General features: G+C 46.2%; 1 protein-coding gene across 15 annotated transcripts in view; it reads right to left on the bottom strand.

Moving 5' to 3' along the window:
• The window catches only part of MSI2 (musashi RNA binding protein 2), a 388731-nt gene that overhangs the window by 139497 nt on the left and 229088 nt on the right, over positions 1–20146 (bottom strand). For all 15 annotated transcript variants that reach the window (XM_038547828.1, XM_038547829.1, XM_038547833.1 and 12 more), the window contains exon 7: positions 2848–2896. In XM_038547828.1, the coding sequence (XP_038403756.1) occupies positions 2848–2896 (49 nt within the window). The remainder of the gene's footprint in view (positions 1–2847; positions 2897–20146) is intronic.

The raw sequence follows: 20146 nt of genomic DNA, 5'->3' as shown, positions 1-20146 counted from the left end.
GCACCCAGGTCAAAGAGAAACTCTCAGCTGTTTAGAGGGGCTGGGAAACATGGAGGGGCCAAAGGTCCCGTCTGTGCAGAAATAACACTGGGGAGCAGGTTTCCATACAGGAGCAAAGGGAAGGCAGGATGTCAGGGCCTCCTTGTAGAAACTTCTTGGCACACCTTCCCTCCTGCCTACTCTTCCCCACCCCACCAAGGGGAGGATGCAGGTTACATCCACTCAGGCCAGCTCCCTGGATGGGTGGCCTATGTGGTCATGCATGACCCCATCCTCAGAGGGCTCCACTCTGGGGTACCTGGGTGGCTCATTTGGCTAAGCATCTGCCATCAGCTCAGGTCATGATCTCAGACTCCTGGGATTGAGGCTCACATCAGGCTCTGCTCAGCGGGGAGTCTGCTTCTCCCTCCCCCTCTGCCACTCCCCGCTGCTCAAGCTGCTGTCTCTCTCTCTCTCTTGCTCTCTCTCAAAATAAATAAATAAAATCTTAAAAAAATTTTTTTTAGAAAGGCTCCACTCTAATGCTCCGCTGTCACCTTGAAATTCTTAATGATTTTTAAATAAGAGGCCCCACCTTTCCCCTTGTTCTTATTCCACAAATCATGCAAGGAGTCCCACAACCACTACAGGAACTGTAGCTCTGGTAGGGCAAAAGAACAAGTGGGCAGGCCCTGGCTTGGCTGGGGGCGGGCCTTGAGCATGCACCGGAGGCTGTGCCCACCCTCCTTCCTGCCAGTGCCCCCCAGAAGTCATGATGTGGGAGAGCGAGCATTGCCATCCTGGAAGCCGCCCTGAGCATGGGGCCATAAAATGGACCTCCCTCCACCTCACAGCAGGAGTCACAGAGGGACTGCCACCCCATCGCTGCACCCTGCACCTTGGAGAAAGGGAAGAGGTTCCACCCATAGCAAGAGGCGTCTGGGTTAGACATAGGGAGAACCTTCCCTGGCACCTCCTCAGGGCTATGCCCGGGGGCCCAATGCCCTCAGTGTGAACCTGCCTCAGTCTGTTACTAAGAGAGTCACTGGCCCTCTCGGGTCCCCCAGATGCCACACCTCCTTCCAGGCACATCTCGAGGGCTGCATGAGATGATTTATCATCCCCTCTAATACAGGGTTTGACCTGGAGATCAGAAATGCCTTTATTTGTGGACATTCAAAAAAAAGAGTGGGGCCACTCCAGAATCTTCCAGGAACATGAATTCTAGAACCGAACACCAGTGCCACACTGGGATGGGCCTTGTCCACCCTGAAAATAAGTAGACGAAAACGCTCTTCTTAACAAACCCATCCCCATGTGGAGACCACAGAGAACGAGCAAAATTTGAAATCAGTGGTCCTAGGGAGGAGCCCCTGCTCTGACCTTGGGTGTGTCCCTTACCCCCCTCTGACCTTCTGTCACCTCAGGCACAATACAGAGGTGATGACAGTGAAAACAGTAATAATAAGAGCTAACCTAGGCCACACTAGACTCTCCAAACAACCCTGTAGGGAAGTACTTGAATTATCCCCATTTCACAGATGAACAAACTGAGAGCAACAAGATAAAGAAGTTAAGTGATTTTTCCCAAAGTCACAGGGAAGATCAGATCAGATGATGCACAGGGAAGCAGTGTTCGGACTGCCCAGGTAAGGATGATGGTGAAGAATAATCATGAACTGCCAGTCTCTGCAATCACAATGCTGATCAATACAGAGGATAAAGCAATCATTCCACACCCGTAAGCTCTTCTTTTCTTCCCTCACCTCCCCTACTCCTTATCGTCCACCTCTCCCCATCCCTTCTCAACATATACACCATCAATGCCCCAGTTTTCCACCCAGTTTTCCATTCTCCCTTCTGAGGATGCTGCCAGTGGACGCACAGGAAGCCTGACTGCCAGGCACACTCAGGACAGCCCCTCCTCCTTCTCCCACCCCCCTCTTTCCTCCCTTTCACTCAGCCTGCCTGCTCTCAACAAGAGAGACATACAGTCAGTGCTGGGTAACTGCTTCTAATCACAGGTGACAGCAAGAATGTAAACAACACAAGAAACATCTAAATGCAATCCAAGTGGCAAGGAAACACCGTTCACTCTGGCTCCTCTCAAGAACGCTGCTTCCTGCCACCTCCCTTCGGAAGCTCTACTCATTAACGCCCTGTATAGGAGCCCCAGAAACCAGGAGCTTCTGGAGAACGGGAGATGGAACGCTAAGCCATAACCTTTGACTCTACTTCCTCTGGGAGGATTTTCTAGATTTGTCCAATTTTCTGTTTAAAGCAATCATTTCAATGTGTTCCTTTATGGGGGAAGGGAGGCATGGAGGTCAGAAACCCCTCTGACAATCTGTTCAAAGCTAGGAATGCCTCCCAAGAAAAGCACAAACATACAACATTTTGTGTGTCATTTCAGGGGTTCACAGACCCTCCCCCAAGTTGAAATCTATTTTCTAAAACACGGATAGGACAGTAAGAGGACAGGAGAAAAAATGAGTCAGCGCAGAGCCCTTTAAACGCTCTAGACGTGCAAAAGGGCACTGACAAGTCTGCAATCCCTGTACACGTCGAGTAAAGCTACAAGAATATTTTTTTTTTCTTTTCTGGCTCTTCAGATTGACAGTGTGCTTCTAAACTACCCCCTTCAATGCAAATTGAAAACTCAGCTGAGTAATTGCTATGAATAATTTCTACTTGGATCACTTAGTGCTCAGGTCTAGCAAAGACTAAGAAAGCCAGGATTAGAAAGGTATATCGGAACACGGGTTGGGCGTGGCTGATTTTTAACCATTCAGCATCTGGACTCTTCATGCTATGGTGGCCCTCGTCTATCTAACACAAGGGGCATGCTTCTTACACTGGGGCTCTTACCTCTGTGCCTGTTGGTTGTCTTATCAAACATCAGCATTGCGTCCTCCACCTGCAAAACAAACAATGGAGTCTGCTTTAGGAATTTTAACAAAACATATGAAATGCTATATGCCAGTGGGGAAGGCTGGTTTCCATTATCAAAGTCATAGGTGCTCATTAAAACTGATTTGAAAACACACAAAATTAGAAAGAAAAAAAAAATCACTGTCCTTTCCATCCTTCTGCCTAGAACAGCCACAGTTAACATCTGGCATATTTCCCTTCAATTTTTGCCTTAAAAAAAAAAACAAAAAACCACCTTATGCCTATTTTAATATAGTTTAAATCGTGCTATACATGGAATTTTTATCCTTTTTAAATATAACATTACAATATTGCAAATAATTCCCAGATGACTATACATCATGAATATTAACTGGTTTTTCCCCTTTATTTATTATGGTAAAATACACAAAACATAAAAATTGCCATCTTAACCATTCTTAAGTGTACAGTTCAGTGGTATTGGATACCTTCATAATGTTGAACTACCATCCCCACCATCCATGTCTGGAACTCTTGTTAGCTCGTAAAACTGAAACTTTACCCCATCAAATAATAACCTCCCATCTCCTCTGTCCCCCCAGCTCCTGGCAACCACCATTCTATCTGCTATCTCTATGATTGTACCCCTCATCCCCAGGGCAGACATCCCAAGAACCCTAGTGCTTGCCTGAAACTGTGGATGGTACTCAACCCAATATATACCATGTGTCTTCTTAGACATAAATACCTATGATAAAGTTTAATTTATACAACAGGCATGATAGAAAATTTAACAATAGTAACAAGTAATAAAACAGAGCAATTACAACATACTGTAATATAAGTTATGTGAATGTGGTCCCTCTCTTTCAAAATATCTTATTGTAAAGTTACTGATGAAGAGAGATAATATGTCCATGTGATTAGAAGAAGTGAGGTGAGTGATGTAGGCATGTGATGTAGCGTTCGGCTACTACTTATCTTCTGATAATCCACTAGGAGGAGGATCGTCTGTGTTAGGACCATGGCTGACTGCAGGTAAATGAAGCCATAATAAGGTGGGACTACAGTATCTCATATAAGTAGATTCACACAGTATTTGTCTTTTTGTGATTGGCTTATTCCATGTAGCATAATGTCCTCACGGTTCATCCATATTCCACTGCATGTATATACCACAACTTATTTATTCATTCATCCATCAATGGATTCTTGGTTTTAACTATGGTGAATAATGCCGCCATAAACACGAGTGTACAAATATCTCCTTACATCCCTGTCTTCAATTCTTTTGTATATATACCCAGAAATGAAATTGCTAGATCATATGGTAACTTTATTTTTAATTTTTGGGGGAACTGCTTGCTGTTTTCCACAAGTAGCTGCACCATTTTACATTCCTACCAACAGTGCACAAAGGCTCCAATTTCTCCACATCCTAGCTGATACTTTGTATTTTCTGGGGGATTTTTGATAGTAGTCAACCTAGTGGGTGTGAGGTATTGCAAATACTATCTTGACTGCTGTATAATATTTCATGAAGTGAGAAACTATGGCCTACTCAATTATCTTTCAGTGGATTATTTAAAATTTTTTCCAGTTATACACAATGGCAATTAATTAATTAATTAATTTATATTTTTTTTATGATAGTCACAGAGAGAGAGAGAGAACAATGGCAATTTAATATCTTGATTGCTATGAGCTGATTTGTGCCCCCCTCCAAACTTGGATGTTGGAATCTTAACCCCCAGTATCTCAGAATGTTACTATATTTGGGAACAGGGTCTTTAAAAAGGTTGAGTTAAAATGAGATCATTAGGGTGGGCCCTGATCCAGTACTGACTAGGGGGTTCTTATACGAAGAGGAAATCTCAATACAGTCAGGTATAGAGGGAAGACCACATGAGGACACAGGGAGAAGGTGGCTGTCTGCAAGCCAAGGAGAGAGAGGGTTCAGAAGAAACCAATCCTGCTGATTTTGGGCTTCCAGCCTTACAATAGTGAGAAAATAAATTTGTGTTGTTTGACCATCCAGTCTGTGGCACTTTGTTATGGCTGCCCCCACAGAGTAATACATTCATGCTAGGACCTTTTCAAAAAGATCAAAGAGAAGAGAACACCAAAGGCATCCTCTGTCTCTCTACCTATTCCTCCCTCAGTCTTTCTAGGCATCCTGCAACCGTTCCCGATGTTTCTAGCAGTAAGATTTCAGAATCTGCACTCTGTTCCCATGCAGACCTTAAGAAAGTCACACTCACTGAACCAGATTTGGCTTTGAATTCCACTCTCTGTACTTATGATCCAATTCTTTATTCTTCTTCAAAATACAAATCTTTTTGTACAGGTATTGTCCTAGCTACTCACCTGGGGACTGTACTTGGTTTAGCCAGGTGGGCAGCCTGGTCTCTTCATTCATTTTGTGCCCAAGATTGGCAGTAAAACTACAACTCAACCCATGTGGTCCCGGACAAAGCTGCTAGCCAAAGGGCTCTGTGCTTGGAGCAATTTCAGTGTGTGTGTGCGTGTGTGGTTGGGAGGGACTGAGCACTGTTCATCGGAGCTCAAAGACTCACAAATGAGTTTGGGGGCCTGAGCTAAGCCAGCTGAGAAAGGGAATCATAGCCTATTCATTCTTCACCCCTCCCAGACAACAATCTCTGATGGAGGGGAAGACACCGGGCAAAGCAATAAAAACTAGGTTTAAAATGCTGCCTCCAGACAAATCAAATCTATTTTTCTAGATGCTATCAAATAGAACAGGGGGAAAAGCAAAGTCAAGGTAAGAACGGAAGAGGGGGTAGGCAAGCCACAAACCTTGAAGGGACTGGCCTAGCTTAAAAATCCCTTCCGGAATCAGGGCCCCCCCTTTGTTGCTAAGCAACCGAGTCTGAACAAACAGGCTCCTGGGGCCTTCCCCTTCTGGTCCCCATTTCTAAAGTCAGTTACTGGGAAGAAAATGGCCTTGCATGGTGACTGCTCTGCCAGCAGGGAGCTACACTCTCTCTGTCGGGTACCAGGCTGAGGGGAGTAGGTGGTGCTAGGCTGGGGATGGGGTGACTTCACCAGATCCTGCCCCTGCACCCCCAGCCAGGCAGGCTTGATGGTCCCCCAAGCACCTGCTGAGGCCACACACACCACAGCCGTCTGCCTCCATGCACCATTCAAGCAAAACCACCAGAAGATCAACTGGTTTGTTTGCACACAGAGCAGTCACACTTGAGCATATGGTACTGCAGACTCAGACCCCAGGGCCTCGATAAGAATTCCAATGCCTGGGGTGCGGGTGGGTGGGTGTTGCGCAGGTAAACGTGACATCTGTTTCACACCCATCTCCATATTTTCTAAGATGTTTGCCAAGTGCTTATTTTGAGCTAAAAATGCCTAACAGTAAGGAAAACAGCCTCCCTTCTGTGTTGGCCATGTTTTGGTACTGAAACTCAGATCCCCTTAGGAAATAAATATTTTGAATTAAAAAAAAAAAACATATTTTCAATGCCCCGCCCCCCGCCTCCCAACAGGGTGTACTTGGCTCCTTCTTTTGCTTCCAAAGTTTGGATGTTTTCTGAGCTACCCTCTCAACATTCGCTCCACCCTGGGGAGCGAGGGGGAGGATCTGTGTATGTTTTTTAGGGCAACCATTGTCGTAAAGAATAGAGCTCTTGCCTCTACAGTCCAGTTGCACAATGGGACTCGCAGGGACCTCCTGAATAGATAAAATGTCAGGGCGAAAGAAAAATTCTATTAACACTTTACAAAATAAAACATCTGAGAAATAGCTAGAGAGGAAAGAGAAAGGAAAAAAAAAAATCAATATGGATAAGACCCGGTGCTGGGGGTGGGAGTGTAGAGAAAAACTTTTCAGTGATTGCAAAACACTTATTAATTCAGAGAAGCCATCAATGCCATGGAAAGCTGGCAGAACAGCAAGAGCTGAAACGGGGAGAATTTGAATATACAAAGACTGAATAGAATGAAAAACACGGCCTCACATACGGGGCTGGTTCTCACGGTTCTGTGTGAATCAAACAGAAGCAGCTTGTGTGAGTCTGCAGCACGGGGGACCGAGGAGCACAGTCAGGGTAACTGGCACTCAACCCCAGGGAGAGCAAACTGATAACTGTGTCTGTCTGTCTGACACACACACACACACACACACACACACACACACACACACACACACACACACATACACAGGAAACCCAGGTAGATCAGTGGCTATGTGGAGTCATCCACTTCAATGTGAACCCCAGACCTCATCTGGGGGTGCTAGAACACAAAAAGTTGGGGGCTCGATACAGGAATTTTTCTGTCAAGTAGAAAACACCATTAATTCTTGTTAGAGGGACATCTGGGTGGCTCAGCGGTTGAACATCTGCCTTCAGCCCAGGGTGTGATCCTGGAGACCCGGGATCAAGCCCCACGTCGGGCTCCCTACATGGAGCCTGCTTCTCCCTCTGCCTGTGTCTCTGCCTCTCTCTCTCTCTGTGTCTCTCATGAATAAATAAATAAAATATTAAAAAAGAAAATTCTTCTTAGAGGTCTCCTGAAGACTAGCAGTAGTATTTATTTTGTGTTGGCAGTGCCCTTACCAGGCTTATATTATTTCTTTGGGCCTAATGGCTCGGGGCAGGAGTGTCCCTGGAGGGGCCGAGAAGGAGAGGAGATATCTGAACCTAGCATACTTTGTCTCACATCTTGGCACATGCTTGGTCTGTTTTGAGAGAAGGAGCTCGCTCCAACCTTGAGGCATACCTTTTAATAACTTAGGGCAGGTTCAAATGCAGCCTGACATCTTAGGGGTATATCTTTATGAAGGAAAAGGCAAGGTAAAATAACTTTTAAATAAGATGGCTGGGGATGTCCCCCCACCTTGCCCCCATTTGTCTCAACACCAGAAAGTCTTCAACATGTATTTCTGCCTATCCTCAGGTTCGGACCACAATGTAGCATCCTCGGAAGCGTGTACCATGCACACAGCACATCTGAGAGTCAGGAAGCTACGCCGTTGGTCTTTAAGGCCCATGGGGGTTGAGGTAGGGCTTCTCAAACTTCATTCACGTCAGAACCACCTGACTTGTTAAAACACAGATCTCCTAGACCTCATCCCTAGAGTGTCTGATGCTATGGCACTTGGATTTCCAAAGAGTTCCTGGGTGATACTTATGTAGTTGCTCGCCTGTGGTCCCCACTTTCTGTGAGAAATAAGAACAAAGGTTAAAGGCACTGGTCTCAGCTGCTTCCTTCTCTTTGTACACACTTCAGTGCTCAGTACATGGAATCAAATTTCTCCTCCAGAAGCAGCTGATACACTTTGGTGTGGCAGCAGTCCTCCCCTTTGTCCCTTGTCTCTCATCCATTTATATCCTAAGTCCCTGAAAATAATGATAGTAGAACCTATGATGGCAGAGATGACACGAAGAGGGACTTCTTTATGACAACCAAGCTGTCCCTGTATCCAATGCAAGAAAAATTTGGATTCTATCAGGATGATATAAACTCTCCCTCTAACAGATAAACTCTAGCTAAGGTCTACACCACCCAGCCAACTCAATCTTGATTAGAAAATGGAGCTGGTGTTAACTTTATTTACTTGTGTGTGACATACATTTATCAAGCACTCATTCATTGCAGAGCATTGGCCAAAGTACAAATAGGAGGCACATTATATCGGTCCCTGGTACACTGCTGGCATTAATGGTCTCACGTCCTTTATTCTGTAATTTTGCAGTTTTTTCTCCCCAAAGAGGCAGAGTGGATCTCTCCATCCCATGTATCTGAACTTGACTTCTTACGGTCAACAAAATGAGGTGGAGGTATGCCTGTTTTGGGTCTGCCCCAGAGAGGGTTTTCGTGTTTCTGCTTGTTCTCTCTTGGACCTCTGCCATCACCAAGAGAAGGGCATGCCCAGGCTAGTCGGCTAGAGGATGGGAGGCATGTGGAGCTGAGCCAAGTCGCTTTAGCTGCCCAAGCCAAGGATGGCCTAGGTGAGCTGACAGTCAATCTCAAAACATGCAAGTGAGCCCAGCCAAGATCAGCAGAACCACTCCCACTCTAGACAGTTGAAATAAATAGCTATTGTCTGCCACTGAGGTTTTTGTGGTTGTTTGTTACACAGCATTCTTGTGGCAATAGGTAACTTATACATGGTTCCCCCACCACCACCTTTTTAAAGATTTTAATCTATTGGAAGATACACAGGCAGTCTCAAAGACTACTGGACAATGAACAAAGGCAAGAAAAGAACTGGAAGTAACTGGAGGTAAAACGTGGAATGTGGGCTGAGTATGAAACTATCAAGTTACATATTCCAAGTGGAATACAGGTATTAGGGTGGGAAGGGACTACTTCTCACCCCAGCAGCAAGGTTGAAGACAGAGATCCTAGAAGTGCCAGGAGAAATTGGCAACACGTTTCTCACTAAATGAGCACCATGAAAATCAGCAATAATTAGCACTCAAGTCAGTGGGTGATGCCTCTCTAATCCTAATTCATTTAATGAATGAACGAACCCTCTTTATAATGAGTCAAAAGGTTCATTGTGAGCCAGGCATTCTTGCTGGGTGAATTTAGAAGTAGCCAGTTGGTATTGACCAGATCCAGAGGTGGGACTTTAGCCAGCCCAACTCATGTGACAGCTGAAGAGGAAACCTTTCAGGTCACAAAGCAAAAAAGCTCCTAGAAAGAGAGGTAAAAAATTCTGTCGGTCAACCCTGCTGGCCAAAGGTTGGGAGCCTAGTGTACCCTCAGACCACTATTTCTTCTGCCTAGAGTTTTGGCTCTCCAAGTACACAGCAGGGGAGTGAAGCTGATTTGGGGACACAGAAAACTTGTCCCCAGGAGGAACCTAATGGGAATCAAGTTACCGGTACTAACTCTGCAGGTGCTAGGAGGCAGCAGAGGTGGCAGGCAACGTTGTACAAAGCATGGGTAGGACCCAAGGTCTAATCCAGCTCTACTGGGATCTTGTGGAGGACAAATCACCTCCCTTCTCTGTCCTTAGTTTCTCACTATGAAAGGAGGAAAGTATGAGATGGCGACCTAAGATCCACTAGAAAAGACTCTGCCTAGAATGCTAAAACAGACTACAGAGCCTGTGAGGACAACAAATTCACCACTGGTCTTTCACAAACTCTGTTCTGTCAGGGCGTTCCAGAGCTTTGCTGTGGCCAACACACGCTGAGAAACTTCCCACTCCTCTTGGGATCCAAATATGTACACCCACATGCCATACGAATCAAGAACAAAGCAGGAAATGGCACTTCAAATGATCCTTAATTTATCTGGTCAGACACAGTAAGGAAAAGGAAGGGAAAGAAAAAAAAAAAAAAAAAGAAGCCCAGCTCTTCAAACTCCCCCAGAACAAATGCCCTTGAATTTCGCTTCCTGCTCCCACTCAAACACTTCAAGAGTTAGTTTAAATAAACGCCCATAAATGCGATACCATGATACTGTAGTGTGTAGGGCTTAGCAGACTTTATTATGCTCTATAAACTCGAGGCACATAAAGTCACAAGACTGGAGACTCGTATAGGAGGCAGACTGCCCAGGACAGAGGAGCCGGGTATCGGTGCTGGAGACGGAGGTGGTCCTATCTGGGGCTGTTTCAGGATACTGGATGGCAATGCTCTCCGCTTCTCCTCCAAGCAGCCTGGACAGACACAAAACCTGCTCCTGCCCCAAAGGTGTCTTAGTTTATTGAAATGAGACTTTCCAGTATGCTCTGGCCTTGCAAAGAGTGAGGTTGGTCTGTCTAATCATCTCTCCAAAGAAAGGATGGAAGGGGAAAAGAGGCCAGAAGATCCCATTTAGTTCATCACACTGGTTTTTAACCTTGACTGCTCCCCAGGATCACCTGAAGAACTTTTAAAATCCAACACCCGCCCCCCTGCTGCCGAGGCCACACCCCCACCTGCTAAATCAGATCTCTGGAAGGGGGAGCCTAGTAGAGCAGTGTTTAAAGCTCCTTAGTGATCCCAGGGGCAGCCAAAGCTGAGAATCCCTGTTCTAAATGGCTAAATACAGCTGAGCTGAGCCTTAATCACAGCCTATGTGTGTGTCACAGAGCAAGCTGGTGGCAGAAGTGGAAACGGCAGAGGGGTCCCAGGAATAAACAGGCCCTAAGGAAAAGGGGGACTAACCAGGCTTTGGCTGCCTATAGATCGGCTATTTACCCCCTGCCAGAAAAGTCAGGTGCAGGCTGGTCTTTAGTCACAGGTTGCTTTTGGGGAGCTCTCCCTGTCTTGTCTTGGTCTTAGGACAAGACAGCAAAAGCTCTGTCCTGGAAGAAGCTCAGCATGGCCAAAAACTGAACAGAGGACTTTAGAAAACCTAATGAAACTGTTGCTCTTGGGGCACCTGGGTAGCTCAGTGGTTGAGTGTCTGCCTTCGGCTCAGGGTGTGATCCCAGGGTCCCGGAATCGAATCCCACCCACATCAGGCTCCCTGCATAGAGCCTGCTTCTCCCTCTGCCTGTGTCTCTGCCTCTCTGTGTCTCTCATGAATAAGTAAGTAAAATCTTTTAAAAAGTTGCTCTTCTCCCACTGTCACCAAGATTTTCACTAATACTATTACTGCTCTGGTCCTTACAACGATCCGCGGAGACAGGGACAAGTACAAATTCTTCAGTATTCTCACTGGCTATCCTAGAGCTGGCAGGGGCTGGGCCCAGGACTGAGCCACTGGTCTAGGAGTCCAGAGCTCACCCTGCCAGCCTCTGCCTGCCTGCCCATCTCAGATTCTTGTCACTCCCTTGCCGTTGGCATGCAAGCTTCTCAGCCGCCCCCAGCCTCCGTGTGTTTTCTCCTGCAAGGCTGCCACCACAGAAGCACTCAGGGTTTTGTAGTTGCTGCCCCTTTGGCCCTCTGCACTTCATCCCATGGGTCCAGAAATTTTAGGTTGCATCTACTGGAAATATTTTAACAAGCCCATGCCTGTAACTAAGTAACAAGAGAAATATCTGCTGAGTTTCTCTTAAACATTTTTTTTACAGTAAAGTATACATAAAATTTGCCATTTTATCCATTTTTTACTGGTACTCAGTGCAGTATGTTAAGTACACTTCCTAAACTCTTCATAGAGGGCTCCCAGGTACGGCCAGAAAGTCCTGTCCCTGTTGGCAAGACTCTTCCTTACCAGCACCATTTTACCCTACTTTTACTTTTCTTTTTATTCTTGTGGGGTCATTCCATTTTCCCATTTCACTTAGCAAACAAACACCCCCAGTGTTGGTCTGACAGCAGTTATGAATTTAACAAATGGACACTTGCCCACAGGAACTGAAGAGTGTGGGGTCTCTGAACAGCTCTATCCTGGAGATCGGACATTTTCTTTACCTAGAGGCAGAGCCTCCTGCTCAGGGGTTCTGCTATTAATTGCAGAAGTTAATAGCACGCTCTGAGTTACGAAATGCCTATTCTCCACCTCCCCCTGCCAAGAAACAATGATTATTGTAATAGCTTACTGGCTATTAAGCACTTACTTACTGCTGCTTAATAGGCAAATGCAAAGCTCATTTAATTATCAAAATAGCTCTGAGGGAGATATTATCATACCCATTATACAGGTGAGGAAGTTATGATGATCAGGTGACCTGCCTAGCATCATATATGCTATAACTGGTGGAGCCAGGATTTTTTTTTTTAAGACTTTATTTATTTATTCATGAGAGGCACAGAGAGAGGAAGAGAGAGGCAGAGACACAGGCAGAGGGAGAAGCAGGCTCCATGCAGGGAGCCCGATCTGGGACCCCAGGATCACGCCCTGACCCAAAGGCAGACGCTCTACCACTGAGCCACCCAGGCGTCCCGGAGCCAGGATTTAAAACCAGACACGTTCCTATATCTTCCCACTGGCGTCCCTTAATGGTGTTCTCGTTTTTGAGTCCTTAGGGTTCAGTGTACTGTCACTGTCTCCTGAAACAACACACAAACACTGCCTTAAAGCTCTAACAGAGGGCAGCCCCGGTGGCCCAGTGGTTTAGCGCCGCCTTCAGCCCGGGATGTGATCCTGGAGACCCAGGATCAAGCCCCACGTCGGGCTCCCTGCATGGAGCCTGCTTCTCCCTCTGCCTGTGTCTCTGCCTCTCTTTTCCTCTCTCTGTGTCTCTCATGAATAAATAAATAAAATCTTTAAAAAATTTTTAAAAAGCTCTACCAGAAAGTTAAGAAGAATGAAGAGGTAATCCCAGGAAGACAGACATGTGTGGTCTTGGGTGGCCTCAGAACAGGAGGGGGCAATTAGAGAGGTAAAGGAAAAGGCGGTAGAGGGGGTCTTGTGCTTCTAGATTGGCAAACTCAGAAAGCCTGTAGAACACTGGGCTGTTCCATGGTCACGGACTAGCTGGTGGCAGAGCTGGAACTGGTGGAGGGGTCCCAGAACTCAGTTTGAGGCTCAGCGCCTGTGAGCCCCTGCTGTGCCTGAGAACGCTGTGTGCCCTGCTTCCCAGGATTGTTACACAGGCTCCCATGGTGGCTCCTGAGTACCGAATACGCAGAATACTGTCATCATGACAGACACTGTCACTGCCCCATCACTGGCAATCTCCCTGAAGAGCTGGCTCAGGATGCACTTACACCCACGTGCTCAAGCACGCACGCAGACGCACACACTCCACGCATCCAGCTCTGTGCGTCTTTCCACTGCCAATGGGTCATGTCAAGGGACAGCCACTAACAGAACGCTGGTTCTGTGGGAGAACAGTCCCAGGAGGCTCCAGCTCACACCCAAGCAGGGAAAGCAAGAGTCTGTGCAAAGTGTGGTTGGGGCGGGGGCTCCATTTGGGCTGAGCAGGTGAAGCCTGGTGTCCAGCACCATCCTGGAGGGTGGGGCAGGAGGTTCTCTTGGGGAGACACCTGAGCCAGGGCTCAGACAGGAGGCGGCAGAGGAAGGGAGGTGGTGTGAGAAGGACACCAGGAGAGGCTGGGCATGAGCAGTTGGAGGAGAAGCAGTTGGTTCCGGCGGGCTTGACAGCTGTCACACGGAAATGGCATCTGGCCTAACGGCCTCTTGTGAGAGGTGCCTTCGAGTGGCGGCTGCTGTGCTCTGGAAATCCACGGCCTGTTTACAGCATTGGTTGTGCGTGCGTGCGTGCATGCAAGTGTGTGCTGGGAGTGGAGGGGGGAGACAGGCAGGCTGCCTAATGCTCCTGTCTCCCCCCTCCAGCCTCTCCCCATCAGGCCTCACCTACCGTGAAAAAGGCCCAAACCTGCCAGCTCCAGAGGAGACAGGCAAATCATTAGTGGAGCACTGATGTGCCGTAACACTCTCTTGCATTCCCATTAAACAAATACTAAACTGCTAATTGCCAAAATAGATCTCCACGACTCTGACCGAACAGGGGAAGGGTTTATAATTACCAAGTGTGAAAATGCACAGCCTGTAAATAACCACCTCATCTGTCCTAATATGGGCTGATATTGATGGGCATGAAATAAACATCAGGACCAAATGGAAAAATCATCCACATCTCCTGTGGCCAATGTAATCTCGAATGGTGACAAGCGTAGCTGCAGCCATACGCTTGGGGAGAGGTGAAAAAGAAGTTCTGCAGGCTGGGAAACCTAGGTCCCAAACCTGATTTGAGTCCTTTGGGCCATGTGCATCTTCTTTCCGCTGGAAAACGGGGAGGGTAAATGGCATGGTTTGATGATGGGCTGGGAGGTTTGTTCGTACCCAGGAAAGGCCAGGGTCTGGGACAGGAAACTCATGAGTGCATGACCCTCTAGGACATGGCTTCAGAGCCTCTCTGCCTTCAGAGCCCCTTTAACAGAATGGCTGGTGAGGATAGAGGATGGGGGGTAGGTTTGCCAAGGTGACACATTTACTCGTTAAGCCACGAGGAAGGCTCTACTGTCTGCCCAACACAAAGAGTTGCAGAGGATGGATGAAAAGAATGGGGGTTTGGAGTGACCCTTGGGCTTTCAGACGACCCATGCCACAGTGTCTCCTCTCCTCCACTGTCCCCAGCTACTGGGATGGGAGGCAGACTGGTCCAGTAGACTCCAGAGCCCCACTTCTCTCCCTGACTGCACCTGAGGGGGGTGAGAGGATGTGCCAGAGGTCACAGGGACATCGTGCAGTGTCCTGAAGCACAAGCTCTTCTTCTCTGCCAGCCTGTGATTCTGAGGAATTCAGTCAGCCTTGGAGTGGTTGTTGGTAACCAGAGGAGGTTCTGTTCCTCTCAGAATCACAGACTTTGGGAGTTAGAAGTGACCCAGAGGTCACCTCTCCACTTCCCACCCGGTGCAGGAATCCCTTCTCCAAGGCTCTTTTGAACCCTTTCTGGAGCTTCAAAGGCCCGGAGCGTCTCTGCCCCACCCCCTCGGTCGGCTGCTCAGGCCTGAATTCAGCGCAGTGGCACTTAGATGCCTGAAATAGCAGCTTCCTCTGATCTAAAGCCCAATTTTGGCAGACAGCAGAATCCTGTGAACTTCATGGCATCAGGCACCTGAATCAGAGCACCAAGGACCACCAATCTCAAAGCCGCTTAATGGGGCTGAAGAATCTGAAGAAGCTCCTGCTCCTTCACCACTGGGCAGCCTGAGAGCCAATCTCCTCATCTCCTCCCGCTCCACCCCCCCACCCTGGGGTCCCTGAAGTCACCCCAGGACCCTGGGTCAAAGCCCCAGTTCTAGCCCTGACCCAATGACTTTATGAAATATAAACAAATTAAAGAAAGTCTGTGCTACATACTATGTTTAAAGGAACCCTACTTTGTTACTTTTAAAAGTTCCCAAAGTGTCTTCAAATAATGGCTAACCAAATGCCGCCAAGAACAAAGTTCAAGTGCGGTAACAGGCTACAGGATTCGGTTACTTGGCCAAGTTACTTCTTGTTCAGAGAAGATCGTAAAATCTCTGAGCTGGAAAAACTCCAAAACATAAAGGAGTCCAGCCTGGGCTGGAGTGGTGGAGCAGAAGGAGCCCGGTGTGGCATCCAAAGTCCCGCATTCAAATCCTGCCCCACCATTTCCACCTACACACAATCTCAAGGCAAGGCTTTCCAAGGCGGCTCAGTTTTCTTGTGTGTAAAAGGGGTGATGATCGTTATTAACTTTCACCCGGCTTGGTTAGTAGAAACAGTTAACGTAACCATACAGGAAAGCACTCAGCCAGTGGTCAATGGCTGCTCTTTGCTACTGCCAGTACACAGCATACAGTGGAGCTCAAGAGATGTCCGTTAGTTGAGGACTGCGTGACGGCCTAATAGACTGTACTCATGACCACCAGCTCCGATTCTTAGAGAGACCAGTGCAGGTGAGCGAGGTTTACCCTCATCAGGACACCTTGCTCTATGTACTGTGCTATGATGAGTTGTATGCAAATAAAGCATAGTTTACAGAGCGAGGGGAACCAAAGGACAAGCTGTGGTGCATCCTAGAGTGGAGTACTCCTCGAAATAAAAAGAAACAAACTACTGGTACGCAGCTTGGATGGATCTCAAGGGAATTATGCTGACTGGAAAAAGTCAATCTCAAAGGCTTATTCCATACTGTATGATTCCATTTCTGTAACATTCTCAAAATGACAAAATTACAGGGATGGAGAACAGAATGGTGGTTGCCAGGGGTTAGGGTGTGGGAATTTCTACATGGTGATGGGATGCTTTGCACCCAGATCATGGGGACAGTCACTCCAACCCACACACGTGAGGGATTCCAAAGAACTGTGCGTGTGTGCATACATGCCCACATCCACACAGACGCACAAGCATGCACATGTGCACACACACATACACACACATACACACAGAGGAGTGGCTGTTAAAACTGATGATGTACCAGCATCATTTCCTGGTTTTAACAATGTGCTATGGTTATAGGAGATATTATCATTGTGGGAAGCTGTGTGAAGGGTGCACAAGAGCTCTTTGTACTATTTTTACAACTTTCTGTGAGTACTACACTATTTAAAAATAAAAATTTGTAATAATTTTTTAAAAACCACAAGGGGGCTCATTATTTCAAGAAATTCACTAGCAGATCAGTTTATAAAGCAAATAACAATGCCCTAATTTCTCTTAATTTGGATAAAGTAGACATATATAAGGAACACTTATCATAGAGAGATGGGATCCCTTAACCTGTGTCTTGTATGTGGCATGGGCAGAAGCACTCTGAAATATTACTTTGTCACACAAGCATCTGTGTTGATAGCCTCCACTACCTTCCCTGGCACCCAGCAAGCCCACAGCACCTACTGGAGAAACTAATACAAAAATGAGTGTACAGGGGCACTTGGATGGCTCAGTGGTTGAGCATCTGCCTTTGGTTCACGGTGTGATCCAAGGGTCCTGGGATCGAGTCCCACATCAGGCTCCCTTCAGGGATCCCACTTCTCTCTCTGCCTTTGTCTCTCTCTGTGTCTTTCATGAATAAATAAATAAAATCTTTTTAAAAAATGAGTGTACAGTAAGTACTTCCTGATTATATTTCAGAAAGATTTTGCAGGATAAAGAAAAAAATTCAGACAGAAAAGAGCCTCATGGCTAGTGGTTCCAAAGTTTCCTTTTTTAAGCCAGCGAGATCCTCTTTCTTTTTTGAAATGCGGATATTACAGGTCTTAGGATATTTCATAGGACAACAAATTATACTTATTACTGTGTTTGGAGTGTGGGAATGTATTTATCAACACTTACCATAATTGTAAATTGGGGCTGTTGGCAGCATGAGGTGGCCAGGGACTGAGTGAGTTGGGGTACGTTGTCTAAACCCAACATTTCAGTTGGCCGGCATGCTGTTTGGGATGGAATAACTGTTGACGTCTGATAGATTTTCTTTTTTTAAGATTTTATTTATTCATTCATGAGAGACACAGAGAGAGAGAGGCAGAGACACAGGCAGAGGGAGAAGCAGGCTCCATGCAGGGAGCCCGACGTGGGACTTGATCCCGGGACTCCAGGATCAGGCCCTGGGCCAAAGGCAGGTGCTAAACCGCTGAGCCACTCAGGGATCCCCTTCTTGCCTTCTTTTCTTTCTTTTTAGGTCCTGATAGATTTTTTGAAGTACAGGCACAGCTCATCTTACTGTGCTTCACTTTACTGCACTTCATAAGTACTGTAACTTTTACAAATTGGTTTGTGGCAAAGCCGCGTACATCAAGTCTATCGGTACCATTTTTTTGATAGCATTTGCTCATTTCACGTGCCCGTGTCACGTTTTGGTAATTCTCACAATATTTCACGCTTTTCCATTATTATCATATTTGTTATGGTGAGATCTGTGATCAGAGGTTAGGACTCGCTAAAAGCTCAGATGATGGTGAGCACATCTTAGCTAGTATTTCTAAATACTATATTCTTGTATTTTATACATTTTATCTTTTAAATATTAAATATATTTGTTAATTCATTAAATATGTTTAACTTATTAACTTACTAATACATTTATTTGTATAATTTATATGTTATGAATAGAAAAGGGTTTTTTTTAAGATTTTATTTATTTATTTATGAGAGAGACAGAGAGGCAGAGAAAGAAGCTGGCTCCCTGGGGGGAGCCTGATGCAGGACTTGATCCCAGGACCCCGGAATCATGACCGGAGCCAAAGGCACTCAACCACTGAGCTTTACACTGAGAAAAGTGTAAGGTAGAGTGTTTGGACATAATTTAACTGCACACTTAAAAGACTACAGGATAGTGTAATATAGTGTAAGTATAACTTTTATATGCATCAGAAAACCAAAAAATTCCTTTGGCCTGCTTTCCTGTGACCTGCAAGTGTGCTTGTAATGAGGTGAACTTGAGGACCCCACGTCCCTGTCACTGACCCCTTCTGGCCCCCTCCCGATGTCCAAGGGATAACTGAGATCTCTACAAATGAGGATGGACAGAAAAACCAACTCTACGACTCCTTAAAGGGTAAAAAAGAAGGGAGGGTGAAAACCCTCATCTACCCTTACCAAAAAAAAAAAAAAAAAGTACCAATTCAAGCTGCTTCAAGACCCAACAAGCATTTTTTTCTTTCATTTATTTCTACATCAACACTCTGAAGGATAAAGATCTTTCTCATTTCAAGAGCTGTCAATTTGCTTTAGCACCATGTGTTTCATCTGTTTGAGGTAAAGAGGAATTACAAAGCAGGCAAATGAAATAATGCACTGCAATCTAACATATTTTGGCAATTCAAATTGGGACCAGGGAAAAAGGAAATTAAACAGGAATGACAGGCCACACAGCACACCTGTGCTGTACCCCACGGGCCCACCCTGCCTCTTCCCTCCGCTCACTAACTTTGTGATTTGATGAAGTCTTCAGTTCTTTGCTGCAAAATGTACTATTTGCTGCACCCCTAATTCTTCAAATCATTTATACATGTTGCACAACTCATACAATATTTTGCTTTCTGAAGCAGAAAAACCTCTTAGCTGCTGGAAAACTGTCAGGTGCTGTTACTTTAAATACCCCTGTGAAAGAGCACAGGAGCCAGCAGCACATTTGTAGATTTACTGCCCTTCCCCATATAAATTAACAAAGACAAATGTTTGCCACATGCCAGACTGTAAGAAATCCTTACCCCGTCAAGCCCAAGGGGTCCATTACAACGAACTTAATAAATAAAAGGAAGCCTTAATCTCCTCTTGCGGTCCTCCTCTGCCAGCGATGACACCCTATGAAGATTTTTGGCTAATTCATTTACATTTCTTTTTGTTTTTAATTAAATTGCTCAGATCTGTAATTTTTCCCCACTTAAGCTCAGGGCTGGGGATTTTTGAGAGAATGATGGGAATTTCCAGGGCCAAGATGCCTCGGGAGATGTCAGGTGCTCTGTGATACTCAGGAACCTGACCATGACCATCATAGGTGAACTACAAGGAGCTGGTCAGAGCTCCCAGAGTAAAAGGATCCCCCCACCCTGCCCCCTACCCCTTGCCCCCATGCCTACCCACCACCACTACCAATTTGAAATCAAATCATTAATGGGATCACCTGTGGTACTTTGGCAGACTCCCAGCTGACTCAAGGTTTATAAAAGGCATTGCCATTCTTCTGCCAATGATGCAGGTACCCACAAACCGTGTTTATTGCGGCACCAGGACCTGGGTTCCAGAGCTACTGATGAGGCACCTCTTGGCAGTATCGACTAGTGGGAAAGGCCAAAAGCTCTGGAGTCAGACTCCCTGGGCTTAGATTCTGGCTCCACCACTCACCAGCTGCGTGATCTTGCACAGGTTTCTCAACCCTTCTGTGCCCCTGTCTTCACCTCTAAGTTGGTACTTATGTCATAGTGCTGTTATGAGCATTAAGAGGAGTTCATTCACATGTAGCCTTCTGGCA

This window comes from Canis lupus, chromosome 9, assembly GCF_011100685.1.
Source record: "Canis lupus familiaris isolate Mischka breed German Shepherd chromosome 9, alternate assembly UU_Cfam_GSD_1.0, whole genome shotgun sequence".
NCBI lineage: Eukaryota > Metazoa > Chordata > Mammalia > Carnivora > Canidae > Canis > Canis lupus.
This window is presented reverse-complemented; position numbering and strand designations above follow the sequence as displayed.